General features: G+C 40.9%; 1 protein-coding gene across 16 annotated transcripts in view; it reads right to left on the bottom strand.

Moving 5' to 3' along the window:
- LOC121277910 (pumilio homolog 2) overlaps positions 1 to 27428 on the bottom strand; it is a 126505-nt gene that overhangs the window by 88498 nt on the left and 10579 nt on the right. For 13 of the 16 annotated variants that reach the window (XM_041187737.1, XM_041187739.1, XM_041187738.1 and 10 more), the window contains exon 3: positions 9636 to 9704. The exons of 1 other annotated variant lie outside the window; for it this stretch is intronic. In XM_041187737.1, the coding sequence (XP_041043671.1) occupies positions 9636 to 9704 (69 nt within the window). Of the gene's footprint in view, positions 1 to 4063; positions 4149 to 9635; positions 9705 to 26418; positions 26515 to 27428 lie in introns of those variants that run through there. 2 more of the 16 variants (XM_041187749.1, XM_041187748.1) reach the window with 2 other exon arrangements.

The raw sequence follows: 27428 nt of genomic DNA, 5'->3' as shown, positions 1-27428 counted from the left end.
TGAACAGGACCAGCGCATAAATATTGTGGCTACAACAGCAGGTCAGAGGCTGGGAATGCTATAGTTAGTAAATCACTTCCCGATTCCCCAAAGCCTATTCACCATCTATAAGTCAGGAGCACGATGGAATATTCTCCACTTGTCTAGATGAGTGCAGCTCCACATCATCCAGGACAAAGCAGCTTGCTTGATCAACACCCCATCCACCACCTTAAACATTCTCTCCCTCCACCATTGATGCATAGTGGCAGAGCTGTGTACCATTACAAGGCGCACTGCAGCAACTCACCAAATCTCCTTCGACAGCACCTTTCAAATACCGCCTAGGACAAGGGCAGAAGACACATGGGAACACTAACAGCCGCAAGCTCCCTTCCAAGTCACATACTATCCTGACTTGGAACTATATTAGCATTCTTTCACCATCTCTGAGTCAAAATCCTGGAACTTCTTTCCTAACAGCACTGTGGGTATATCTACACCACGTGGACTTCAGCAGTTCAAGGAGATGGTTCACCAACACCTTCTCAAGGGGGGATTAGGGATGGGCAACAAGTGCCAGCCTGACCAGCAATACCCACACCCCATGAAAGAATATTTTTTTTAAAAATTCAATGCTGTCTATTTAGGTAGATTTCTGAATTAGCATTGGATCTTAAAACTGTCTTAGTTAAAACGAGAATTCAAAAGCAAGGGCGAGAACCTTCAACATCAAACAGTGGAGATAAATACAGCGGATTCCTCACTGGATTACGAACATATGTACAAACATATGAATAAGTAGTCATTTGGCCCCTTGAGCCTGCTCCGTTATTTGACAAGATCAAGGTTGATCTTACTGTGGCCTCAACTCTACGTTCCTGTGTACCCCCTATACCCTTTAGTCACTGATCAATCAAGAATCTAAGCTAATCTTAAAAATATTCAATAACTCTTCCTCCACTGTTCTATGGGGAAGAGAGTTCCACAGATGCACAACTCTTAGAGAAGGAAATTCTCATCTCAAGGGGAAACATCTTCCCAGCATCCATCCGGTCAAGTCCCCTCAGGACCTTAATGTTTCAATAAGATCACCCCTCATTCTTCTAAACTTCGATGAGCATAGGCCTAAGCTGCTCAATGTTTCCTCAGAAGACCCCCTTCCATCCAGGAATCAGCCTAGTGAACCATCTCTAAACTGGTTGCAATGCAAGTACACCCCTCCTTAAGCAAGACAACCAAAAATGTACACAGTACTCTAGGTGTGCTCTCATAAATGCCGCGTACAGTTGTAGCAAGACTTGCCTACTTTTAAACTCCATTCCCTCTGCAATATAGGCCAATATTCCATTTGCCTTCCTAATTACTTGCTGTACCTGTTGCTTATTTAATTTTAATTTGCGGACAAGGACACATGGATCCCCTTGCACTGCAGAATCCTGCAGTCTCTCTCCCCATCTAAATAATATTCTGTTTTTCCATTCTTCTTCCCAAAGTGAACAACCTTACATTTTCCCACATTACACTCCCATCTGCAAAATTTTTGGCCACTCACTTAATCCCCTCCTAGCACACCTAGAGTACTGTGTACATTTTTGGTTGTCTTGCTTAAGGAGGGGTGTACTTGCATTGCAACCAGTTTAAAGATGGTTCACTAGGCTGATTCCTGGATTGAAGGGGGTCTTCTGAGGAAACATTGAGCAGCTTAGGCCTATGCTCATCGAAGTTTAGAAGAATGAGGGGTGATCTCATTGAAACATTAAGGTCCTGAGGAGACTTAACACCCCTTTGCAGACTCTTTGTATTCCCCTCACAACTTGCTTTCCTACCTATCTTGCATAGTCAGCAAATTTGGCTACAATACTACCTGGTCCCTCAACTGAGGTCAATAACATAGATGGTAAACAGTTGAGGCCACAGCATTGATTCCTGTGATACTCCACTTGTTAGTTTGCCAAACTGAAAATGATACATTTATCCTGATTCTGTTTCCTGCTAGTTAGCCAATTCTCTATCCATGCTAATATATCACCCCCAACACCATGACCCCTTATCTCGTGGCATCTAATCCAATGCCTTTTGGAAATCCAAATACACTACAACTACTTGTTCCCCTTTATCCACTTTGCTTGTTACATCTTCACAGGACTCTATAGTTTCCTGCTTTCTGTCTTCTTCCCTTCTTGAATAGTGGTGTTCCAGTCTGCAGGGACCTTTCCAGAATCTAGGGAACTTTGGAAGGTTACAACCAATGCATCCGCTATTACTGCAGCCAATTCTTTTAAGACCCTCTGGTGCAGGGGACCTGTCAGCCTTTAGTCTCTTTAGTTTCCCAACTACTTTTCCTCCAGTGATCATGATTGTTTTAAGTTACACTCTCCTTTTTGCCCTCTGCTTTTCTACTAGAGGTACTTTTTGTGTCTTCTCCCTGTCCCCAATCACTACAAATACTGAGGCTCACAGTTCCTGTGCATTTAACTCAGTTACGTTACAGGAGGCCAGGGGCAATACCCTCAGTTATGTTACGGGGGCTAGTGGTAATGGCCTCAGTTACAGGAGACCAGTGGCGATACCCTCAGTTTTGTTACAGGGGGCCAATGGGAATGCCCTCAGTTACGTTACGGGGGGCCAGTCTAGATTCTGTCAGTTGTATTACTAGATCCAGTGTACGTTCACCTGGACAGGCACGTTTGGGCTTCTCTTAATATCTCACCTAAAAGACAACCACCAACAACAACGCAGGCTCCACCGAAACCCAGTCTAAAACAAGCATTCAGGTCTTGACTTGGGGCTTGGATCAAGAGTGTTCTGCCTCAAAAGCGACAAGGCTCAGAATTAAGCCAAACTCCAGATAGAGAGATTCTTCTAATCTAGCTTGATACAGGCATTCATTCAGCCATGCATAAATTAAAAGTTGGGCAGCTAAGGATTTTAGCACCAAGAAACCAACACCACATCAGAAAGGCAAGGTCAAATTATGATAACGTCAAGGTTAAAAAAAAGGTGAGCAATCAAGTTAAGTTATTTAGAACTGCACAAGATCTTTGTACTAAGAGTGTTCAGACAATTTGAGACAAATGAAGCAGGTTTACAAATCCTCTTTACATGCAGAATCTATCAACAAACCCAAAATTACAACCGTTTTAGTAAAAGTGGTAAAGATTCCATAAACTTAAGAGGCTGAAATGGCAAAGATATTGCAGTTTATTTCAGGTGGCTCTGGCTCATCTCCCAGAAATAACAGATCTGTAAACAACTGATAACTCAGAACTTCAACATAGGGCCTGACAGTTATCTGCTGGCTATCTTGCTTTATCACTGCAACAAAGTAATTTGCATGGTAGAGGAAAACTATTGACTTTTGGTGACTATTACCCACATTCAATGTTCTAAGCACGTCCAACAAGAGATTAGGTTTAGAATGTGGAATTATCACACAGCCTAGTCAAAGAATACTTGTTGACCAAACTAGGAAGATTTGACCCCTGTTTTGTGCTGAGTATCCGGATCCCAGCAGAGTGTGGTGGAGGTACATTAGGTTTCTCAATGATTCTTACTGGAAGTTCATCTGTGTAACATGTTGAGTAAAGACAAGATTGGGCTTAGCTGTGAAGTAATTTTTAAAGAATCCACAAAACACTCATAGGAGGAAAACAACCATGTGGACAAGTTACCCAAAAAGCCCAGCACGTGTGGAGTTTCACTCCATCAAGGGGTCGGTGCTTTCAGAAACCCGGAAGAGGGAGAGAAAAATTTACACTTTGACAATAGCATATAATTAAATTTCAGAGTTTAAGGTTACCATAATGAATTTACTCCAGAGCAACACTTGACAGTGATGACTATTTGTAAAATGAATGGCCTTTTCCATGGCATTTATGAGAAGTATTCACTCAATCATTGGACAAAACCTGACGTAATTTTACAGAATGGCAGAGCAAATCACAAAAAAATTATAAAACTGCTTCTCATTGAGGTTTCACTCCTCCTTAGTAAGATTTTCTCTAATGGGAAAGACTCAAATACTGTCCTTTCAAGATGGCTGTGCATGGTTCAAAGGTCAGATAACCTTTCAACATTTTACCTTATGTAAGGCTTTGTTCTGGATGCACCGCTGTTCTTGAATTGAAGGAGGCAGCATTCAGATCTCAAAAATACAGCATCAAAACCTACATATAGAAAGAGAAATGAAGGGTAGGTAGACTGCTAGCTCCATATGGATGCTGAACTTCTTTCGAAGAATGAGGAAGGCCAAACGTCTAGTAGATAATCTAACATACTTTCTTATTCCTGCAACCTGCCAAGTACAAATAAATGCATTCCAAAAAATGCACTAAACTGAGGGTAGAGACTTGAAGGATTAACATCTTTTGACTAGCTTGGACCACTACAGCACTGCATCATTAGATCAAAATCAAGTTTATAAACAAGCTGCACAAAAATCATGGAAAATCTGTCCCCAAGCTAAGAACATTGTCACTGCACAAGCAGAGCAAGCTCATCTTTTCCAGATGGATACAATGCCAAGGTTTTGCATAAGGAATTATACTCCCTTAATCCAATCTAACATTGACCATTTCTTTCTTTCAAATGGCAAATTGCTTGGATTGGTGAAGATCTCATGATCTCAGCATACCAAGTGAACTCTGTACTAGACGGTCAACTGGCAGTCACATTCAATGGAAGGAAATTTATCAGGTAAAATCTCTTTTCCTAGAGAGACTCTTATAAAGCCCTTTGTAGCAGGACAGGATGGTGTAAAGTAAGCTTGACCTCTTCAGTCTTTATTTACTGTCAACAGTGCTTCAAATAATTAGCCTTATAGTTAGGAGGAAATTTGAAGAATATATTCAGACAAGGGCAAATCACTACCTCTTTTTCTGAAGAGTTGGAAATGTAAATCAAAAAGTAGCCTTAGATGGCATGAATGGAACTGAAAAATTCAGTTGTTTCAGAGAATGCTGACACTGCTCTGCCAGTCAAAAATCAGCAGTAGAGTTGTGTCCAGGAGCTTGGGCTACACAGGTCACCACTAAATTACTTGATGTCATACTAAGAGACAATTTTGTGACAATCAGGTGACAAACACCATGCTGAAATAACTCAACAACGTAAGAGAAAGCACTGGAAGCAATTTTTGTCATCATGGAAATATAAAATCTTAATCCATTTTCTTCTGCTCAGTCTTGATATCAGCATTGATTTAGGTCAGCACTAAGGTTGCATGAGAGGTGACTGCTTGAAGTATGTTAAAAGTGAAGCTAATTGGGGCTATGGTCCAAAATCAGTTCCTGTTAAATGACCAGAGCATATAACAGGTGCTCAAAATTGCTCAGCCTGAAGATTGCACAAAGTTGCAACCAATATTGAAGAGAATTGGAAGTCCCCAAAAGACTCTGGAGCCTACACACAAACCACATACACTTTACTAAATTTGAACTCAAGGTATACATGCTCAGCAAATTTCACAGGCTGCAGTGCAGTACAAAACTGGAATAAATAAACAATGCAGTGTAACAAATTATGTTTACGGTATGCATGTAAATAACCAAAAAAAAACTAAAGGGTACAGCCCAAAATGAGGCTTTATGTCAAAATAAAATGCCATCTGATCCAGATCAGTGGTTCTTAAACACTTCTGTCCATGGACCACTTAGGTGGGACAAAAGACCATGCAGGCCACCTACCAGTCCTACCCCACCCGCTTTCACTTGCCACCACAAAAAGTCTCCTTAGAAGTAATGGGAAGAATGACACTGCTTTTGATGATAAATCAATGAAGTAACATCTTGTTCCAAACTGTACAGCTAGAGTCTAATGCCGGGCTCCATGTTCATCCAGTTCCTCCTCCTGTTTTCAGCCCAAGTGTTGAAAATCCAATCTCATGGTTGTATGATGTTGGGAATGGCAGCAAATGCTTCACAGACGTGTGGGCGAGTCTAGGATATTTGTATCGTTTGTGGGGTGGTGTACATTATTACTGCCTTTAGCCTGAAAGATAGATTGACAGTGTGGTCTGTCAAACTTTTAATATTGAATACCACCTTCAGTGATTTGCAATGTGATGATTGAATAATGTTCAGCATCACCTGCGACTCCTCGGGTACTGCAGTAGTCCGTGTCCATAAGCAGCAAGACCTGGACAACATCCAGACTTGGGCTGATAAGTGGCAAGTAACATTTGCACCACAGAAGTGCCAGGCAATGACTATCTCCAACAAGAGAGAATCTTACCATCTGCCCTTGACATTCAATGGCATTACTATCATTGAAACCTCCATTATCAACATTTGGGGGGCTGACCAGAAACTGAACTGGACTAGCCATATGAATACTGTGGCTATAAGAGCAGGCCAGAGGCTGGGAATTCTGCACCGGGTAGCTCATCTTTCGACTCCCCAAAGCCTGTCCACCAAATAGAAGGCTCCAGTCAGGAGTGTGACGGAATACTCTCCACTTGCTTCGATGCATGCAGCTCCAAAAACACTCAAGAAGCTTGACATAATTCAGGACAAAACAGCCTGCTTGACTGACACCCCATCCACCACCTTCAACATTCATCCCCTCCACCAATGACACACTGTGGCAGCATTGTGTACCATCTACTAGATGCACTGCAGCAGCTCACCAAGGCCTCGGTGTCACCTTCCAAACCAGCGACCTTTACCATCTTGAAGGACAAAGGCAGCAAATGCATGGGAACACCACCCACTGGTTTCCCTCAAAGTCACACACCACCCTGACTTGGAGTTATAACGGCATTCCTTCAATGTCGGTGAGTCAAAATCCTAGAACTCCTGCCCTAACAGCAGTGGGTGAACCTACACCACACGGCCTGCAGGAGTTCAAGGCAGTAGGTCACCATCACCTTCTCAAGGGCAATTAGGGATGGGCAATAAACTCTGGCCTCATCAACGATGGCCACAGCCCATGAAAGAACAAAAAGCAACTTGCATTTTGGACCAGCCCATGGGCCACCTGGAGGACCCTACAACATTTTGAAAACTATTGATCTAGATGGTTGTCCATGCAGAAAGATCTACAAGGGATGGTACTCCTGGGTCATTCCCACACTAATTTGCATCAGAAAACAAAAACTACAGGATACAACTATGTAAATATCAATTTCCAAGACTTTACTGATTCCTTCAGCAAAGTAAAGACAGACTTATATTTATACACCCTTTATGACTTCAGGATGTTTCAAAATGCTTTACAACCAATGATATACTTCTGAAGTGTAGTTGCTGTTGCAATGCAGAAAATGTGGCATCCAATTTGAGAAAAAAAAAGCTCCCACAAACAGCAATGTAATAAATTACCAGATTGTCTGTAATAGGTGTTGGTTGAGTCATACATATTGGCCAAGACACTGGCAGATCTCCGCTACTTTTCTTTGAACAGTGCCATGGAATTTTTTTTATGGTTAGACTCAAATATTACAGAACTTTTACAGTGGAACCTCATAGCAATTAACCTCAGAAATTCCAGATAATACAATGGCCATCCAATGGAGTAGGAGGAGAGGAAGCCTGACCCAAATGCTATTTCAGAACTCCAGATGGTCACAACAAGCCACTTTATTTGCTTTCGCTAACAGTAAGGATGGATGAGCAGAAGTAAACATCTCAGTTCAATTGCTAACGGACCATAAATGTATTAAAATCATAATTATTTCAGCATTCTTACACTTCAAAGTTATGAATACCCTTCAATTACAAGATGCCAATAACTGAGGTTCTACAAAATGACGACTTTTTCCATCAGTGAATTTAAAAATTAACTTTAAAAAAAGTGGGCCAAGTTCAATAAAACTGAGAACCTAAACTTAATTTTTCCAAATATTTTGCAGTGCTTTTTCTGATTGGCAGCTTTGTACAGCTGCTTCCCTCAGACCCTCAGACCCTCATCCCCCAAACAAAAAAATATACACAACACAATTAGGTACTATAGTAGGAATATATTAACATAATGGGAGGCACACAGAAGATATACTTTTTAATTAATTTACCTGGAAAAACTCAGCAAGTCTGGCAGCATCGGCGGAGAAGAAAAGAGTTGACGTTTCGAGTCCTCATGACCCTTCGAAACGTCAACTCTTTTCTTCTCCGCCGATGCTGCCAGACTTGCTGAGTTTTTCCAGGTAATTCTGTTTTTGTTTTGGATTTCCAGCATCCGCAGTTTTTTTGTTTTTATTTTTAATTAATTTGTCAGGTCAAAGAGGACTAGAAAGTCACGCAGCAAGGTAAAAGAAAAAACTGCATGCAATATCATTGAATTAAATATTAGTTATTTCTGTCCCCAGCTTGCCTGCTGATAACAAATGATAATTTGCTAACATTTGAAATCTTATATGTTCCTTCATGCTTGGAGTGGGGAAAAAATTGGATGGGCTGCTAAAAAAACTGTATAAACCAAAGATTCTTCTCAAAAAAGTTACTGTTTAACCTTCAATATCACTAATATTGGTCTTATTTCAACACTGGCTTAACTCTCTTTGCTCCTGTATACTTCCTGCACACCCTTGCTATATTCTATTAATTCTCACCTTGGTCCTACACAGAGTCTTCAAATTAAAGAGCACTGTCATTTTTAGCTGATTTTCAACTCTTCTCACCTCACCTTGCCCTCTCTCCCATTCTACCTTAACTAACCCTTCCATATAAACTCATCCACCGATATTCACAGCCACTCTGTCTACACCCATTGCCTTAATTACCAATGAGCAGATCTGAGAGTACAACCATGTATTATTCACCACCAATAATTGCCTGCCCTACCATATTTCAAGCCCTGTTCCTTTTGTACCCATTCCTGCCAAAAGAAAAAGCATTGTCCAAGTCTCATTTCGGCATTTTGAGACTCCCAGCTGTCTAACCTTTGGCTCGCTATTTGCCACAATATTTCTGCAGCTGATAACCAGCTCAACCAACCCCTCACCACCACTTTGGATGTCCTCATCTTCAATAATATTCTTACTCTCTCCCCCAGCCTGGTTGTTCCATGATCTGGTGCCTTTTTTCATCAAAGGGTGAAAAATAACCCAAAATTCCTACCTAAAGTTTTCCACCTTTATCTATTTCTTTAAACCCCTCCTGAAAGTACACTTCATCAGCCAAGTTTTGAGTCAAAATCCTGGACCTCCCTTCTTTTAGGTCAGCACTGTGGCTGTACCGACACCACATGGACTGCAGCAGTTCATCACCACCACCTCAAGGGCAACTAGGGATGGGCAATAAATGCTAGCCCATGAATGAATAAAAAAATTGCCTTGTACTTTTTTCTACTGAAAGCCGCCATATAAATGCAAGTTATTGTTGCAGTTTTCAAGTTTCCTGTGTAATTTTATTACTTAATCAATTGTAGGCAGATGGCTATAAGATTAATTATCACTTTAAAATTTGATGTACCAGAAATACATAATAAATTTCCACTTGGGTATACTTATCTAAAAAAAGCTCCATAGGCATTATTAAAAGCATACTTCAACATTTATACTTTGGAACAGTACAGAATTTTAGTCGGGGCTCTGACACTCCGCTCTGTTTTCCTCCTCACTGGTACAAATAGGTAACTAGGATGGTGAAAATAAAGCACAATTCTTTTTCAGAGTTGAGCCTGGAACTCTCAAGAATTCCACATTTTAGCCAACTTACTTCTCCCATTCCCCGTCCCTCCAGTGCAAGAGCTTGAAAGTCATGATTCATCTCATCCACAGACCGGACCTGCAGGAAACATACTTCTGTTATTAAAGGAACCATGTTACTTGAAAATGGAGCACACTATGTGTGAAGCTTTTACTTAGATAAGGCTTAAAAGAGACTTAACAGTTTTGTTCACATTTGGATAACATAAAAGGGAATATAAGTCATAGAAATAGTAAAAGGGTGGTCAAAGGAAGGATTGAGACAATTAGAGACTAAAAACTAAGATCCTGTAGTAGCAGAGGAACTTAAGAGTACTTTGCACCTTTCTTTACAAAGCAAGAGGACATTATTAATTCCTCATATACTGTGACATTGACAAAGAAAGTGAACAAGATGAAAGGGAAATGTACTTAAAAGATTGGCAGTAAAGAAAAGTCATCAGATGGGATGCATCTTAAGGTTACTGAGAGAAGGGTAGAAATAGCATAGGCTCTAGCTACAATCTGTCAATACCCCTTGGATATGGGAGCAACGTTAGAGGACTGGAGGGTTGAAAAGTTGAAGTATAAACCTGGCAACTACAGGAGAGTTAGCCTAACATCAGTGGTGGGGAAATTTCAGAGACAGTCCAGAAGAAAATTGTCACTTACAGACATGGGTTGATAAACGACATCCCACACAGATTTGTTGAAGGCAAATACTGTCTGACAAATTAGATTACATTCTCTGAAGAAAGAGAGAGTTGGTGAAAGTAGTGCAGTTTTTGTGTATCTGGACTTCCAAAAGGTGTTTGAAAATAGCACCAAAAATAATACTGGTTAGCAAAATTGAAGCTCACCCGATTAAAGGATCAGTTAGCATCGTTATGAAATTGGCAATGGAAAGTAATGAACAGCTGCTTTTCAGTTATACAGTGGTGCCCCATGGTTGGCATTAAAGCCACTTTAATTACATTAATGACCTGGGCACGCTGAAGATAGCAAACTTGAAAATGTGGTAAACAGGGAGGGCGATAGTAGCAGACTTCAGGAAAAGCTAGAAAGACTGCTGAAATGGGCAGAAACATGACAAGTTAAATTTAATGCAGAGGTGTGTGAAGTGATGCATTTTTAAAAAGAGAGACAACATAGATGATACAATTTTAAAAGGGGTGCAGAAACAGAAACACCTGGGGTTTCATGCACACAAAACTTTGATTGTGCTAGGACAAGTTGATAAGACTGCTTAGGAAGGATGTGAAGGCCTTGGAGAGGATGCAGAAGAGAAAAACTAGAATGGTACCAGGGATGGGCACTTTAGTTATGTGAAAAGATTAGAGAAGTTGAGAATGATCCCTTTAGAGCAGATAAAGTTAAAGAGAATTAATAAAGGTGTTCAAAAATTCGAGGGATTTTGATAGCTTTTCCCTGTGCACTTTTTCCTGTGGTAGAAGAGTCAGGATCCAGAGGGCATGGATTTAAGATAATTAGCAAAAGGACCAGAGGGGAGATGAGAAATGTTTTTTTATACAAGAGTTGTGATGATCTAGAATTACACTGCCTGAAAGAGTGGTGGAAGCAGGTTCAATAGCTAATTTCAAAAGGTAATTGTATAAATACTTGAAAAGGAAATATTTGCAAGGTTACAGGGAAACAGACTAGTTTTCTACTAGTCCAAACGGCAAATCTATCCTTAATATAAAAAAGTTTTAACTGTGGCACACTTGTCACTGAAGCAAAACAACCTGCAGAGGAAATACTATTTAAAAAGCCAATGGCCCAGATCTTCCGGTCTCCAAATAGTCAGAGACCAGGCAGATGCACTATTACCCCTCAGTAGTGTCAATACACTGTCTCTATGGGAATTGCCCAGAAGTCTGAACTTGCAACAGGCAATTCCCCTGCTCCCCAGGACTCTCCAAAAAAGTCTCCAACATTGAGTTAGAGTTACCCAGGAAACGTTAGACAAAAATCCAAGTCTAATACTGAGGCAATTACAACTGACAACACTACTTGCTCAGATGGCCCACCCCATAGGATAGCCTCCAACTCTCCCCACTGCACCCCGCAACCTAACCTGTTTGGCCCCGGCCACCCATCTCCCTCAGACCTACCCACCTTCCACCTGAGCCTCTGACTTTCTCTCCATAGCCATTTTCATAGCAGCTCTGAGACATTTAAACAGTTACCGGAATATGGCAGCTAGAGCCATAACAAGGGGGTGAGGACTTTGTCCGGATTCTCTGCACTGCTCCCTCCTAAGTTTGACGCACTGGGAAGATCCTCCATCAGAAGGTGTCTCAGAAAAAGCGGAGGAAGCTAAGTGTGCAAGCTTTTTCTCTGATCAGGGTCGGAAATAGGGTTTCCAATCCTCATCGGAAGATCTAGGCCAACAATTTCCTGCTGGTTTTCCTGATCTTGGGAGGAGCCAAGCATTTAAAAGCCCCGCTTAACCTGTGGAGAACAGTTATCTGAACAAAGTTCACAGATACACATCAAATACCTTTCAACGAGCATTACATGGTAATCAATATAACACATTCTTCCCTAATTCTCAGGCCTCAAAACACAAATAAATTAAAAATTACACCAATGCAAGAAGTGGAATTCTAAATGTGAAGCACGTTATATTGAATTGGTGGATCAACAGGCTTAGCAAAAAAGAGCAAAATAATTCAAGTAAATTTTTGACACTGCCAAGAGTAAACTTTCACACTTCAATTTCCATTGCATGAAAGTGAGGAAGACAAAACAAACCAATTTTCTCCTGGTGATTCTTGAGTCAATAAAAGAAAAGGGGTATATACACAAAACTAAATGCTATTTCCCCCTCATACTTTGCTCCTGTGGAAAAACCGGTTGACCCATTGAACTCTATGCTAAGAAGAACTCAAATGTTCCACACACAAAGCTGTGTTTCCTTTCAACTGAGAAATGGCTGTCAAAGTTTTAACACCGTTTCCTAAAACATGCAAAATATTCAATTTTAAACAAACCACACAGTATCAAGCTATGAGTACCCTATCAAATGCTCAGCCAAACCGTTAGAGAATCTACCAAAGAAGTTTACCAATTAAAAGAAAACACTAGATTCGTGTGGAAAAAATCCAGCTCCAGGATGACAATCGTTTGTAATTATTTTCCAATTGCATCAATATAACTTCTGACATTTTGTCATTAAAAGGTCTGTAAAAGTTTATCCAAAGAATTGCACAGTTCCACTGATGTCAGTTTCTGATTTCACTGGCAGTGACACATAAAATGTGGGAATAAGTTCTATCTTGCTCATTTAAATATCTCTACTTCAAAGATATGTACCTAAAATCTCAATATTCTACGTGTGTCTTCAGACAAGACTACTGGAATTTGAGCTACTTTACAAGCCAGGAGCATGTGGTTAACTCCATACTCCTGTCCTCGCACACTTAGGGGACCTAAGTTATTGGAAGAAGATAACTGAAGTGGCACTAACAGCCCTCAGCTTGATCCAAAAATTCAACTCGAGCCATTTTAAAGAATCAATATCTACTCACTCACGCTCACTCACACCGCACGCCTCTTACCCCATCCCCAATCAGGAGAGTAAGAGACTCCTAAAAAGAAAAGGTACAAACTTTGCTGCTGTAAGATAAATTGGAAATATTTCTAATATTCTTCCAGGGACATGCACCCAAGATTGCCGAAACTAAAATGCTTACATCTATTGTTTTTTGTAATCATCACTACATCTAGTGAACGAGCACATTGGCACTTTAGAGGTTTGCTTCCCCAGGCAAAGTCTTTCCATTAGTTTTGCAGTACTGAATAGCAATGTTGTTCATTTAAATGTCAAACACCATGTCTCTAATTTGAAAAGGAACAAAGAACATGATCAGGAATTATATGATGAACAGAAGCTAGCACTTCAGTATTGCCAATTCTGTGTATTAAATGACATCATTTACTACTTGGTGTAACAGTCAAAGCTTTTAAATTATGAAGTGCTAATCACAACATTTGTTATGCCAGCTGAGTAAACACCATTTTAGATGTACATTTTAACACAGAATCAGAGGCAGTTCTGTAATATTGTTGCTAAGGAAACCACTATTTCTACTGCAGACTGGTTGTCACATTGTATACCTCTTTAGATGTTTTGCCCTCAATACTGATGAACATTCTTCCAAAATAATCCAGAGCTACCAACATCACAGTATCCAGTCCCAGTTCTGGGAATGACCAGCTCTGATGAAAGGTCATTCATCAGAGAGATTTCTCTCTCCACAGATGCCACCTGATCCAAGTACTTCTGGCGTTTTCTGCTTTTTTAAATTTCAGATTTCCATCATCTGCTGTATCTTGTTTTTGTATTACAGTACCCATCCCATCTATACAGTGGGACAAATTCCACAATAATGTGACAAATAACTGCATCAAAGGTTATGTTCACAACCTCTAGCCACCAGATCATTCTCAACAGTACAAGATGGGCTATCCCATTTCCCTATGAGACAGAAGAAAAGTGGTCACTGGCTTAGAGGCAGTTTAAGACCTAGGCCTACCCACAAACAGAGAAAATGGTGGCATCTCTTGTTTGAACTGTGTTGTCTAATAAAAGTTTGCTGGTAGGCACCTATACCTAATAGGGGATCCAGATGTAGCTTAGCTGCATTTCTGATCAGTAAATAAAAATGAGTAACAGGCGCAGTCATTGGGCATATAATCACAACATTCAATTACACAACATGCGCCTTTGTACTTTAACTTTTTGTCTTTCTCACAAAGAAGTATACAAATTAGGAGAATATGCTCATGATTGTGGCCTCAACTCTACTTTCCAGTCTACCCACTATAAACCTTCAACTCCTTTGTTAAATCAAGAATCAGCCTCAAAAATATTCAATGGCTCTATCTCCACTATTCTGGGGAAGAGAATTCCACTGTGTCCCCTAGTTCTTGTCTCTCCTCTCTCTCTCTGCTTTTCTATTCTTCCTGCCAAAGTGGACAAGTTCACATTTTCCCACATTATACTCCATCTGCCAAATTTTTAGTGCATTCACTTAACCTATCTATATCCTTTTGCAGACTCCTTATGTCCTCTTCACAACCTACTTTCCTACCTACCTTTCTGTCATCAGCAAATTTAGCAACCACACATGCAGTTCCTTCATCCAAGTCATTGATATAGTTTGTAAATAGTTGAAGCTCCAGCACTGATCCCCGTGGCATTCCACTAGTTACAGCTTGCCAACCTGAAAATGATCCATTTATGCATACCCTCTGCTTCCTGTTAGCTAATCAATCCCCTATGCATGCTGTTAGCCCTTAAACCATGAGCTTTTATTTTCTGTAGTAATCTTTGATGTGGCGCTTTATCAAATGCCTTTCGGAAATCTAAGTACACCAGTGACAGGTTCCCCTTTATCCACACTGCTTGTTACTTCCTCAAAGAACTCTAATAGACAAATGCAATTTCCCTTTCACAAAACCATGTTGACTCTTCCTGATTGTATTAAGATTTTCGAATTGCCCTGCTCCAACCTCCTTAATAACAGATTCTAGCATTTTCCTTATGACAGATATTCAGCTAAATGGCTTGTAGTTTCCTGCTTTCTGTCTCCATCCTTTCATGAATAGAGGAGCTGCATTCACTATTTTCCAATCTGATAAGACCATTCCGGAATCCAGTGAATTTTAGAAAATTACAACCAATACATCTACTGTCTCAGCAACCACTTCTTTTAAGTCTCTAGGATGCAGACCATCATGTCCCAGGGACTTGTCAGCCTTCAGTTCTAATAATTTTCTCAATACCCTTTCCCTGGTGATTGCAATTATTTTAAGTTTCTCCCTTCCTTTCATCTCTTGATTTACAAGTATTCCTGGGAAGTTATTGATGTCTTCTACAGTGAAGATAAACACAATATCTGTTTAATGCTTCCACCATTCATTATTTCCCATTATTAAATCCCCATCTCACTCTAGAAAACCAACATTCCGGTTAGTTACTCTTTTTAAATATTTGTAGAAACTCTTACTATTGGTTTTTAAATTTCTAGTTAGCATTCTCTCACACTCTGAAATTCTCTTTTTTTTAAACAAAAAAGAGATTCTTTGCTGGTTTACAAATTCTGTCCAATCTTCTAACCTACCACTACGCTTCATAGAGTGTATGCTTTTTCCTTCAATTTGATACCATCTTTAACTTTAACTTTCTTAAGTTACGGATGATGTGTCCTTCTTCCAGGTTCTCTTTCTTTCTCATTGGAATGCACCTCTGCTGAGTGTTACGAAATATCTCCTTAAACATCTGCCTCTGCACCTCTACAGTCTTAAGCTTTAACTTAAATTTCCGAGTTCATTTTAGCCAGTTCTGTCTTAATACCCTAGCAAATGCCTTACTTAAATACAAAACACTTGTCTTAGACTCTCTCTTCTCATTCTCAAACTGAATGTGAAATTCAAACGTGTTATGATCACTGCTACCTAGATAGTACTTGGATCAGGTAGCATCTGTGGAGAGAGAAACAGTTAACTTTTCAGATGAATGACCTTTCATCAGAACTGGTCATCAGAAGTGCTTGTGGTTAAAATAGTGTCACTACAACTTACTCCTTTAGGAATCTCACAGTACTTGTGGAAGCTTAACTATATTAGGTTTCTTTTCAATCAGAATTTTGCTAAAACTAAATTCTGCTTTAAATAAGCAACAAGCTCAACTGGTAAGTTTGGATCACTTGTGTTACTTGTCAAGTGTAATAATGAAAATTTATGTTCAAGCTTTATAACGCAGCTTTTTAATTTTGTTCACTATCATACCGGTACACACAGATGAAGGAAGTCATCCATTTACATGACTTATCCCATCTCAGAAAAATCCCAAAACATTTCATGGGCATGGTTTACTTTGAAGTACTGTAGTTTATATTTTTAAAAAAATCATAGTGGCTATTTTGCCAACAGTAAAATTGCATACTTACAGCACAGAAAGAGCATTCGCTCGAATTGGTCTATGCCAATGTTAACAAGCTCCTCTCACCCCTCATCTAACCCTATTAACATATCTTTCTATTCCTTTCTCTTACGTGCTTAATCTAGCTTTCTCTATGCTATTTACCTCAACTACACCTTGTGGTAGCAGGTTCCACATTCTTACAAGTCTGGGTAAAGAAGTCTCTTCTGAATTCTTTATTGGATATAACAGTGACTATTACATAATTATGTTCCCTTACTTTTGTGGAGAGAGGGATCATCTTTATGTCCATCCTTATTAAACTCCTTCATACTTTTAAAGGCCTTGATTAGGCTACTCCCCCAGCCTTCTCTTTTCTATACTAAGATAAAAGCAAAAAACTGCGGATGCTGGAAATCCAAAACAAAAATAAAAACACCTGGAAAAACTCAGCAGATCTGACAGCATCTGCAGAGAGGAATACAGTTAACGTTTCTAGTCCGTATGACTCTTGAACAGAACTAAGGAAGAATAGAAAAGAGGTGAAGTATAAGCTGATTTAAGGGGGGTGGGACAGGTGGAGCTGGATAGAGGGCCAGTGATAGGTGGAGTTTGCCAAAAGATGTCATAGACAAAAGGACAAAGAGGTGTCGAAGGTGGTGATATTATCTAAGGAATGTGCTAATAGGTGACATTAAGGGTAGAAAGCAGACGAGCAAGGTACAGATAGCCCTTGTGGGGATGGGGTGGGGAGAAGGGATTGAAATAGGCTAAAAGGTAGAGATAAAACAATGGATAGAAATACATTTAAAAATAATGGGAATAGGTGGGAAAAGAAAAATCCAAATAAATTATTGGAAAGGGGGGGGGGTGGGGATCAGAAAGGGGATGGGGATGGAGGAGAGAGTTCATGATCTAAAATTGTTGAACTCAATATTCAGTCCGGAAGGCTGTGAAGTACCTAGTCAGAAGATGAGGTGCTGTTTCGCCAGTTTATGAGCTTCACTGGAACATTGCAGCAGGTCAAGGATGGACATGTGAGCATGAGAGCAGGGTGGAGTGTTGAAATGGCAAGCGACAGGGAGGTCTGGGTCATGCTTGCAGACAGACCGAAGGTGATCTGCAAAGCAGTCACCCAGTCTGCGTTTGGTCTCTCCAATGTAGTGGAAACCGCATTGGGAGCAGCAAATGCAGTGGACTAAATTGGGAAGTACAAGTGAAATGCTGCTTCACTTGAAAGGAGTGTTTGGGTCCTTGAACGTGAGCAGAGGGGAAGTAAAGAGGCAGGTGTTGCACCTCTGCGGTTGCATGGGAAGGTGTCATGGGAGGGGGTTGAGGTGTAGGGGGTGATGGAGGAGTGGACCAGGGTGTCCCAAAGGGAACAATCCCTGCGGAATGCCGCCGGGGGTGGGGGTTGAAGGGAAGATGTGTTTGGTGGTGGCATCATGATGGAGTTGGCGGAAGTGGCGGATGATGATCCTTTGAATGCGGAGGCTGGTGGGGTGATAAGTGAGGACAAGGGGAACCCTATCATGGTTCTGGGAGGGAGAGGAAGGTGTGTTGGCGGATGCGCGGGAGATGGGCCGGACACGGTTGAGGGCCCTGTCAACGACCGTGGGTGGAAAACCTCGGATAAGGAAGAAGGAAGACATGTCACTGTTTTTGAAAGTGGCATCATCAGAACAGATGCGACCGAGGCAAAGGAACTGAGAGAATGGGATGGAGCCCTTCCAGGAAGCGGGGTGTGAGGAACTGTAGTCGAAGTAGCTGTGGGAGTCGGTAGGCTTGTAATGAATATTGGTGGACAGTCTATCACCAGAAATTGAGACGGAGAGGTCAAGGAAGGGAAGTGTCAGAGATGGACCATGTGAAAATGATGGAAGGGTGGAAATTGGAAGCAAAATTAATACATTTTTCCAGGTCCAGACGAGAGCATGAAGCAGCACTGAAGCAATCATCGTTGTACTGGAGAAGGAGTTGTGGGAGGGGGCCGGAGTGGGACTGGAACAAGGAATGTTCCACAAACCCCATAAAGAGACAGGCATAGCTGGGGCCCATGCAGGTACTCAAAGCGACACCTTTTATTTGGAGGAAGTGAGAGGAGTTTAAGGAGAAATTGTTCAATGAGAGAACAAGTTCAGCCAGACGAAGGAGAGTAGGGGTGGATGGAGATTGTTCTAGCCTCTGTTCGATAAAGACTTGTCCAGTCCCTTCCCACCTACATCCTTGATTCCTCTGACAGCCTACCTCATATCAACAATTTCCAGTTCCCTGGCCCCAACCTCCTCCTCTTCACCATGGACATCCAATCCTTCTACACCTCCATCCCCCACCGGGATGGTCTGATGGCTCTCCGCTTCTTCCTCAAACAGAGGCCCGAACAATCCCCATCCACCACTACTCTCCTCCATCTGGCGGAACTTGTTCTCTCACTGAACAATTTCTCCTTAAACTCCTCTCACTTCCTCCAAATAAAAGGTGTGGCTATGGATACCCGCATGGGCCCCAGTTATGCCTGTCTCTTTATGGGGTATGCGGAACATTCCTTGTCCAGTCCTACTCCGGCCCCCTCCCATAACTCTTTCTCCGGTACATCGATGATTGCTTTGGTGCTGCTTCATACTCTCGCCTGGACCTGGAAAAATTTGTAATTTTGCTTCCAATTTCCACCCCTCCATTTTCACATGGCCCATCTCTGACACTTCCCTTCCCTTCCTTGACCTCTCCATTTCAATTTCTGGTGATGGACTGACCACCAATATTCATTACAAGCCTACCAACTCCCACAGCTACCTCGACTACAGCTCCTCACACCCCACTTCGTGGAAGGACTCCATCCCATTCTCTCAGTTTCTTCGCCTTCGTCGCATCTGTTCTGATGATGCCACTTTCAAGAACAGTTCCTCTGACATATCTTCCTTCTTCCTCAACTGAAGTTTTCCACCCAAGGTGGTTGACAGGGCCCATCTCCCACACATCCAACCTCACATCTTCCTCTCCATCCCAGAACCACGATAGGGTCCCCCTTGTCCTCACTTATCACCCCACCAGCCTCCGCATTCAAAGGATCATCCTCCGCCATTTCCGCCAACTCCTGCATGATGCCACCACCGAACACATCTGCCCTTCACCGCCCCCTGGTGGCATTCCGCAGGGATTGTTCCCTCCAGGACACCCTGGTCCACTCCTCCATCACCCCCTACACCTCAGTCCCCTCCCATGACATCTTCCCATGCAACCGCAGAAGGTGCAACACCTGCCCCTTTACTTCCCCTCTCCTCACTGTCCAAGGGCCCAAACACTCCTTTCAAGTGAAGCAGCGTTTCACTTGCACTTCCCACAATTTAGTCTAATGCATTCGCTGCTCCCAAAGCGGTTTCCACTACATTGGAGACACCAAACACAGACTGGGTGACTGCTTTGCGGAACACCTTCGTTCTGTCTGGAAGCATGACCCAGACCTCCCTGTCGCTTGCCATTTCAACACTCCACCCTGCTCTCATGCCCATGTCCATCCTTGACCTGCTGCAATGTTCCAGTGAAGCTCATAACAAACTGGAGGAACAGCACCTCATCTTCCAACTAGGTACTTTACAGCCTTCCAGACTGAATATTGAGTTCAACAATTTTGGATCATGAGCTCTCTCCTCCAACCCCACCCCCTTTCCAATTCCTCCCCCTTTTTTTCTTTTCCCACCTATTTCCATTATTTTTAAATGTATTTCTATCCATTGTTTTATCTCTACCTTTTAGCCTATTTCGATCCCTTCCCCCCACTCCATCCGCACAAGGGCTATCTGTACCTTGCTCGTCCTGCTTTCTACCCTTAATGTCACCTATTAGCACATTCCTTAGATAATATCACCACCTTCAACACCTCCTTGTCCTTTTGTCTATGACATCTTTTGGCTATCTCCACCTATCACTGGCCCTCTATCCAGCTCTACCTGTCCCACCCCGCCTTAAACCAACTTATATTTCACCTCATTTCTATTTTTCCTTCGTTCTGGTCAAGAGTCATACAGACTCGAAATGTTAACTGTGTTCCTCTCTGCAGATGCTGTCAGACCTGCTGAGTTTTTCCAGGTATTTTTATTTTGGTTCTCTTTTCTACAGTCTTTTCCTGATTGGTATAACCTCTCAATTCTACTATTAGCTATGTAAATAATTTTTGCACCTTCTCCAAAAACTCAATTTTTAAAACTAATATGTCAATGAGAACTGTGGCCAGTACTCTAACTAACGAAGGCTCAATACCTTCTAATATAACTTCTCCACTTTTCAATTCTATCCCTCTAGAAATAAAACTGGCTGCTCTGTTTAATTTTGTTTTTAGACTTATTAGCCTGTGCCACTATTATTAGGAAGTTGTGTATCCCATTGCAATACTCATTTTCTTATCAGTATTTGGCATCTATTTCTTCTCACCAAAATGCAACACTTCTTGGCCAATTACATGCCCATTCTGCAAGTTTATTTATGCACTCTATATATTTTATTGCAGTTCTCCTCAACATTAACTATCTCAACCCCCACCACTCCACCCTATCAATGTGGTGCTGTCTGCAAATTTTGCAATTATACTTCCAACTCAAGTCCAAATTGTTTATGTAAAAATGAACAATAGTGGTAGCAGCACTGATCCTTGTAGATCACCGCTTCAATTTTTGCAAGTCTGAAAAGTAACCCTTAAACTTCTCTGTTCTGTAGATAGCTCGTTATCCATTCTGCTACTTGCCCCCTGACTCCACATGATCTGACGCAGGTCACAAGCGTACCATGCAGTAACTTATCAAAGGATTTTTGAAAATCCAGAAATTCGATTACATTACCCTAGTCTATTTTGGTACCTCGTCAAAGGATTCAATAAAGTTCGTTAAGCATAACATCCTCTTTTGAAATCCTTTCTGGTTATTCATGGTGATATTTTTGGTTTCTAAATGTTTATCTTCTGTATCTTTCAGTAAAGGTTCCATCATATTTCCTAGAATCAAGCTAGTTCCCCTTTTTTAAATATAGGTTTATTACTAGCTGTTTGCCAGTCCTCTGTCACTATTTCTAATAAACTAATTTTCTAATAAACGTTTATATAAATGCAATAGTGCTTCTGCTATCTCTTCCCTAGTTTCTTAGAACATGTGTGAGCATTAGCCGCCCGGACCAAGGGTTTTTATCCTAAGTTCAATTAGCTTATCACTCACCTACCCCATTTTAATCTTAAAACATCTTTATACCCTTTTTGCTCTCCTAATTCATGTCCACTTTGTTAGTCTCCCTAACAAATACTGGAGGTACAGTAACTGATATTTCTGCTATTTGAGGGATGGCAGTAAAATAGCAATGAGACAGCCAGTTGTTTTGGTTGGGGGAGGAGTACTGGTCAAAGCATCATAGTATGTGATCTTTAACATCCATCTTGGATGATGTCAATCTACCTATGGACTTTTTATATTTTTTTGTATTTTTATATTTTACTTGGAATGATTGATTGTAAAATACTTCAGCCCTTGACCACAACAGAAGTTGATTTTAAATAAATAAACCTTTGATCATGGGCTCTTAAGTTATTAACTGAGCCAGTTGCACATTGGATAAATCAGATATGTTAACTGCTCAGGTAGTTTCGCAAGCAGAAAGCATGGAGTTACCTGTTTTCTAGTGTACAAATTGAGGGTGTTTTCCCATAGAATGTATAGCACAAACAGACTGTTCAGCCCAACTGTTGATGCTGGGGGTTTGTGCTCCATGAGTCTTCTCCCACCATCTGTCACCTAACATTATGAGCATTAACTTCCATTTCTTTCTTCCTTGTGTTAATTCATCTTCTTGAATGCATCCATTTCAAGTTTACAAAAGCTCTTATTGTATCAAATGTAGTTATACCATAACCAGACTGAAAGTGAAACAGTGCAAAAGGTCTCACATAAACAGTAAATACCGAGCCAATACTGGATTGACGACAGCTATACTTCAATTATTATTCAAATTGATACATTTATAAAATGTTTTTAAAAATTACCAGGAAGCAGAAACCATGTAATGACCGATTCAAAATGTACAATATAACTAGACTAAAAGATGCTGCAATCATTAGTATTCATTCCCTACAAAGATTTCTCAATGCCAGTTTGAATGCTCATAACTTACAAAATCAATAAGCTGAAACACTAAACAAATGCAAATTTTTCACGCACTGGTGGAAAATATAAACTGTTTATCTTGTAGATCATTAAAAAAAAAATTTCTTTAATCTTTGAAAGAAAAAAAGGAGCAAGAGCCTAAAATTAATTCCTATATAGGACTCTGCATAGTATTTTAGCTCAAAATAATCTCCAATCATAGCTGCAAACCCATGTATAATACACACATTTCTAGCATCTATTTTAAAAATGCATTGAGAACCTGGTCATTTGTATTGTATCATTAGTACCTGCAATTTAGTCACTCTGAAGCAAGAGGCACAGCAATAGTCTTGTAGTTGCCATGGAAACTTTATACAGATGTACTTCCATTTTCTCAACATGCTAAGCTATCAATTGTTGTAAAAACCTATTTGGTTTACTAATGTCCTTTAGGGAAGAAAATCTGCCATCTTTACCTGGTCCAGCCTACAAGTCACTCCAGATCCACAGCATGTGTCTGACTCTTAAATGCCCTCTGGAATGGCCTAGCATGCCACTCAATTCAGAGGAAATTAGGGATGGACAAAATACTGGTCTTGCCAGGAAAGCCCACATCCCATAAAAGAATAAAAAAAACTTCTACGCTGTCTATTCAGGTGGATTTCTGCAGGCTCTAATATAAATCTTAAAAATTGTCTTAATTTGAATGAGAACTCAGAAGTAAGGACAAGAACCTTCAACATCAACCAATGGTACAGCTTGATCATAATACACAAATAATAAATTCACCAAATCAAGCATGTCAAATGTTACTGAAAAGCTTCACATAATTATTAGTTTGGTTTAATTTATCCACAAACGTACATCCTTCAACCAAAAATGTAATTTCCTCGTGCATGGAGAATTTAGTGTCTCTTGCATTCCGCACCCACTGATGACCTTCATGCTGAAACAGTCATAAAGAACACTCCTCACTAACTGCAAGACAAACTTTTGATTATTGTTCTGCTTCTATCCTAACTCTATTTCAATTATGCATTGTCTCTTGATTTCACGTTATTACTATCATCTGTTTCTTTAACCTTGTTTTCAATACAATACTTGGTTCCGAATTTTCATGCCAACTAAGACAAATTTATGATCTAATGTTGCATTCTAAAGCCTGCAGAAACTTAGCTGTATAGACAGTAAATAAAATACATTCTTATAAATTAAAATAATTTCTAGAACATTTTATTTTTATCTAATCAATCTCCCATGTGTGCAGCATATTCAATCAAGACCAAATACTGGCTTTAGGACAAGCAGGTTCAGAGGGTAGGAGACAGCTGCATTGGCGAAGAGTGAAAACCAGACTATGGAAGAGGAGACCTATCTCACTGGAGGGGGGTGGTGCACTACGCAACAAGACTTTCATCGAGGAACAAAATTGTTTCTCAGTGAACAGGTATACAAACTAAAGCTGCAAAGAAAGCAAAAGGCTAGTCAGTCCCTAGGTGTCAGCAAGGTTTCACTGTATCACCATAGTTGAAGATTTCCACCATGCATAAAGTGTGGTAAAATTTTAAACATATTCCTTATAACTGGTTTTATGATTCTCCCCATCGCCACTTCACCCGTCTATGCCCTGCAATACTTCCACCAAAATTATAGTCATGGCTAACTAATTTCTTCCCCAATCAAACGTGTATTTGATGTTTGATTGTATGCTCCATGAACTCATAAATCTGCAGATTTTTCTTGATTTCTCCCTTTTCCATCAACGGCTAAATTTATTCATCATTCTTGCCTTTTTTTTTGTTGCTGATGCACTCTCGATTTTAGGGACTCCCCCCTGCCCGTACAGGGAGTGCATAGCACTTCCTGGCAGACGTCACGCTGGGCGGGCCTCAACTGGCCCACCCACGTAAAATAGTGGTGCGGCCCCAATCGCTGGTGACAATCGGCTCCACGCCCACTCGTGACTGGGTCAGGCCCGCCAGTCCAACAAAAAATTCAGCCCCTAGTTTCCAAAATCTTTGCCTCAATTTGATGAGTACCACCAGTGCTCATTTAAACTTTCCTCACTTCTTCCTAAATACCCAGTGCCACTCCACAATTTATCCTTCCTATATGCAAATCATATTGAAAAAAAGAACCATCACTTCTTCTCAATCTTCACTCCAGGATATGAAAACTGCCCAATGCCACCCTCAATCTTTAAGCTTGGCATTACTTATAACTTCCATATATATCCCAAGTCCTCTTTCAACCTTGGTGATATCCTAGACTACGGACCTTGGCTCATTACCTCGGGTTTCCTATGTAAAGTCAAAACTGCTTTCTAGTAAATCACAATACAATTTCAGAACTATGTGGTGCATATTGAAACCCCTGCATAGTGGTTTGACAATAGAAAAGATCTATATTAAAAACCTTAAGGCTGTGTACACTCTCTCAGCCACTTGACTATATGTTCTTGCTTTGCGTCATATTATTTGTATTATCGATGCTTTTAATTCATTATAAATGCCTATCAACAAAAAGGGATACCTACATTTGGTGCTGATTATGTAATTTAACCACTACAGTCTCAGGGTGGCGGGGGGGGGGGGGGGGGGGGGGGGGGTGTTTGCAGGATTAAGGGTAGACTGAGCAACACAACAAGAGAAAGTGGAAGATAAAGGGTTTGTACATTAGTTTCAGCAGAGATTGGGAAACAACAGCACTGAAATGTGGTAGGAAGGGACATTGGTAGTAATTGGTAAAGTGATGGAAAGGTTGGGAACACATTGGAAACAAGAGCCAGGAGGAGGGGGAGAAGAAGTTGGAAGACAGCCTCTTCCTCCCTACCTTGCATGTGCTTTTTTTCAAAATTCAACTGCTTTTAATTTTAAAAGTAAATTAGAATGAGGAGTACCTTGTCTCGACAAGGCCTCATCTAGAAAGCTTTGCCCATTTCTGGTCCCTTCATATGGTGGGTGATATAATAGAGGCCTCAAAGGTTCAAGTGGGGGCCAACAGAATAATAAGTAGCGTAAAGGCTCAGTTACAACCTTGGTGCTGTATTTCAGATATGAGTTTACGACTACATCTACCAAAGTAACATCAACCCACTCCTTCCATGCTCCATCCTTCTGCTGCTGAAACTCTCATCCATGCCTTTGTTACCTCTAGCCTTGACTATTGCAACCCTCTCCTAACCAACCTCCCACGCCCCATAAACTTGAGTTCACCCAAAACTCTGCTGTCCATGTTCCAAATTACACCAGCATCCCTTCATCCATCACCCATGTGCATGCTGACCTACACACCTATGGGCTGGCAATGCTTCAATTAAAAATTCTCATCCTTGTTTTCAAACCCCTCCTTGGCCTCATCCCTCCATAGTTCTGCAACCTTCTTCAGCCTTAGAACCCTCAGATCTATGCATGCATCCAATTTTTATCACAACACCACTGGCAGTCATGCTTTCAGCTGCCCAGGCCCTAAACTCTGGAATTCCTTCCCCAAACCTCTCCACCTCTTTCTTTCTTTTAAGACACTTTTCAAAACCTACCTAATTGACCAAGCTTTCGGTCATCTGTCCCAACAGCCGCTTCTATGGCTCACTGTCACATTTTGTTTGATAGGGCTCCTATGAAGGGACATGCTATTAAATTAAAGCCACTATATGAAAACAAGTTGTTGTTGCTGCTCCTCCATAAGCTTCACTACACCAGTAACTCATTGAAAGACTCCACATTCAAACACACAAAAGAGCATGAAGTTGCAAGACTTACCCACTAAACACCCCAAGAAAAGCTGGGGCTCGCCATTCAAGTCTAAGTGGATTTTTAAACAGTGTGATCATTTGGTAGCACAGAACAGGAGTATTGCTGAAAAAAGAGACATGTTAAAGGTTTTCGCCTTGCACTCATCAGGACATTTTGCAAAAATACCAATGAAAGGGGGAAACAACAATTTATACTGTATGACAGAGGGGAATGCTGATTGTTTGGCAAGTGGACTCTGGTTGATGACTGACAGTTAACTGCCAGCATTGTTTGAAATTTAAATCAGACAGCTTGACCCTGATTCCTCAGAGCAATGTCTTGACCAATGAATCAGCATATGGCTGTCACTTATTTTGTTAAGCTGAAACAGGTGCAATGTGTGTACATGTTCTTTCTGCCTGCAAAGAACATGGTCCTGTGTATTAATATATGTAGCTTCCAGTACACACAAATGTGCCACACAGCGAGCCCAGCTGACAATCTTAAATTGGTTGCCAGCATAATTCTTAGCACACTGAGGATTATTTAGCAAATGTTGTCCAATCGTGAAAACAAAATTTAATGCTGAACAGTGTTTTGAGTTATGCAAGCACGAGCTGGTTAGGTACAGTCTGTACCTTGCCCATTGCAAACAGCGACTATTACATGCTGCTTGATATGATCCGCCTGTCTATGGGGTCATATGGCCTACATGCCTAGCATCACAGTGCCATGTTATATCAAAGCTCAGCTGACCACAAGTTTTCAAGTGTGCATAATGAATGATGAAAACCATTCATTCGCTACTGATCACAAACCCTGAGCCTATGTAATCTTGCTATGATGTAATTATACACTCCGCCTGCTTTGACCCTACTTTGATGCACTGAAACTTGTCAAGGTTCTTCCAAACCTGCAACCTCTAACACAGATGGACAAGAGGAGCAACAATGGCAACAGACACATGGGAACTTCATCACCCGCAAGATCTTTCCAAGGCACGCAACAGTCTGACTTGGAACTAATTTTTAAAAATT

The sequence above is a fragment of the Carcharodon carcharias genome, chromosome 5 (genome assembly GCF_017639515.1).
Source record: "Carcharodon carcharias isolate sCarCar2 chromosome 5, sCarCar2.pri, whole genome shotgun sequence".
In the NCBI taxonomy this organism is placed as follows: Eukaryota; Metazoa; Chordata; class Chondrichthyes; order Lamniformes; family Lamnidae; genus Carcharodon; species Carcharodon carcharias.
This window is presented reverse-complemented; position numbering and strand designations above follow the sequence as displayed.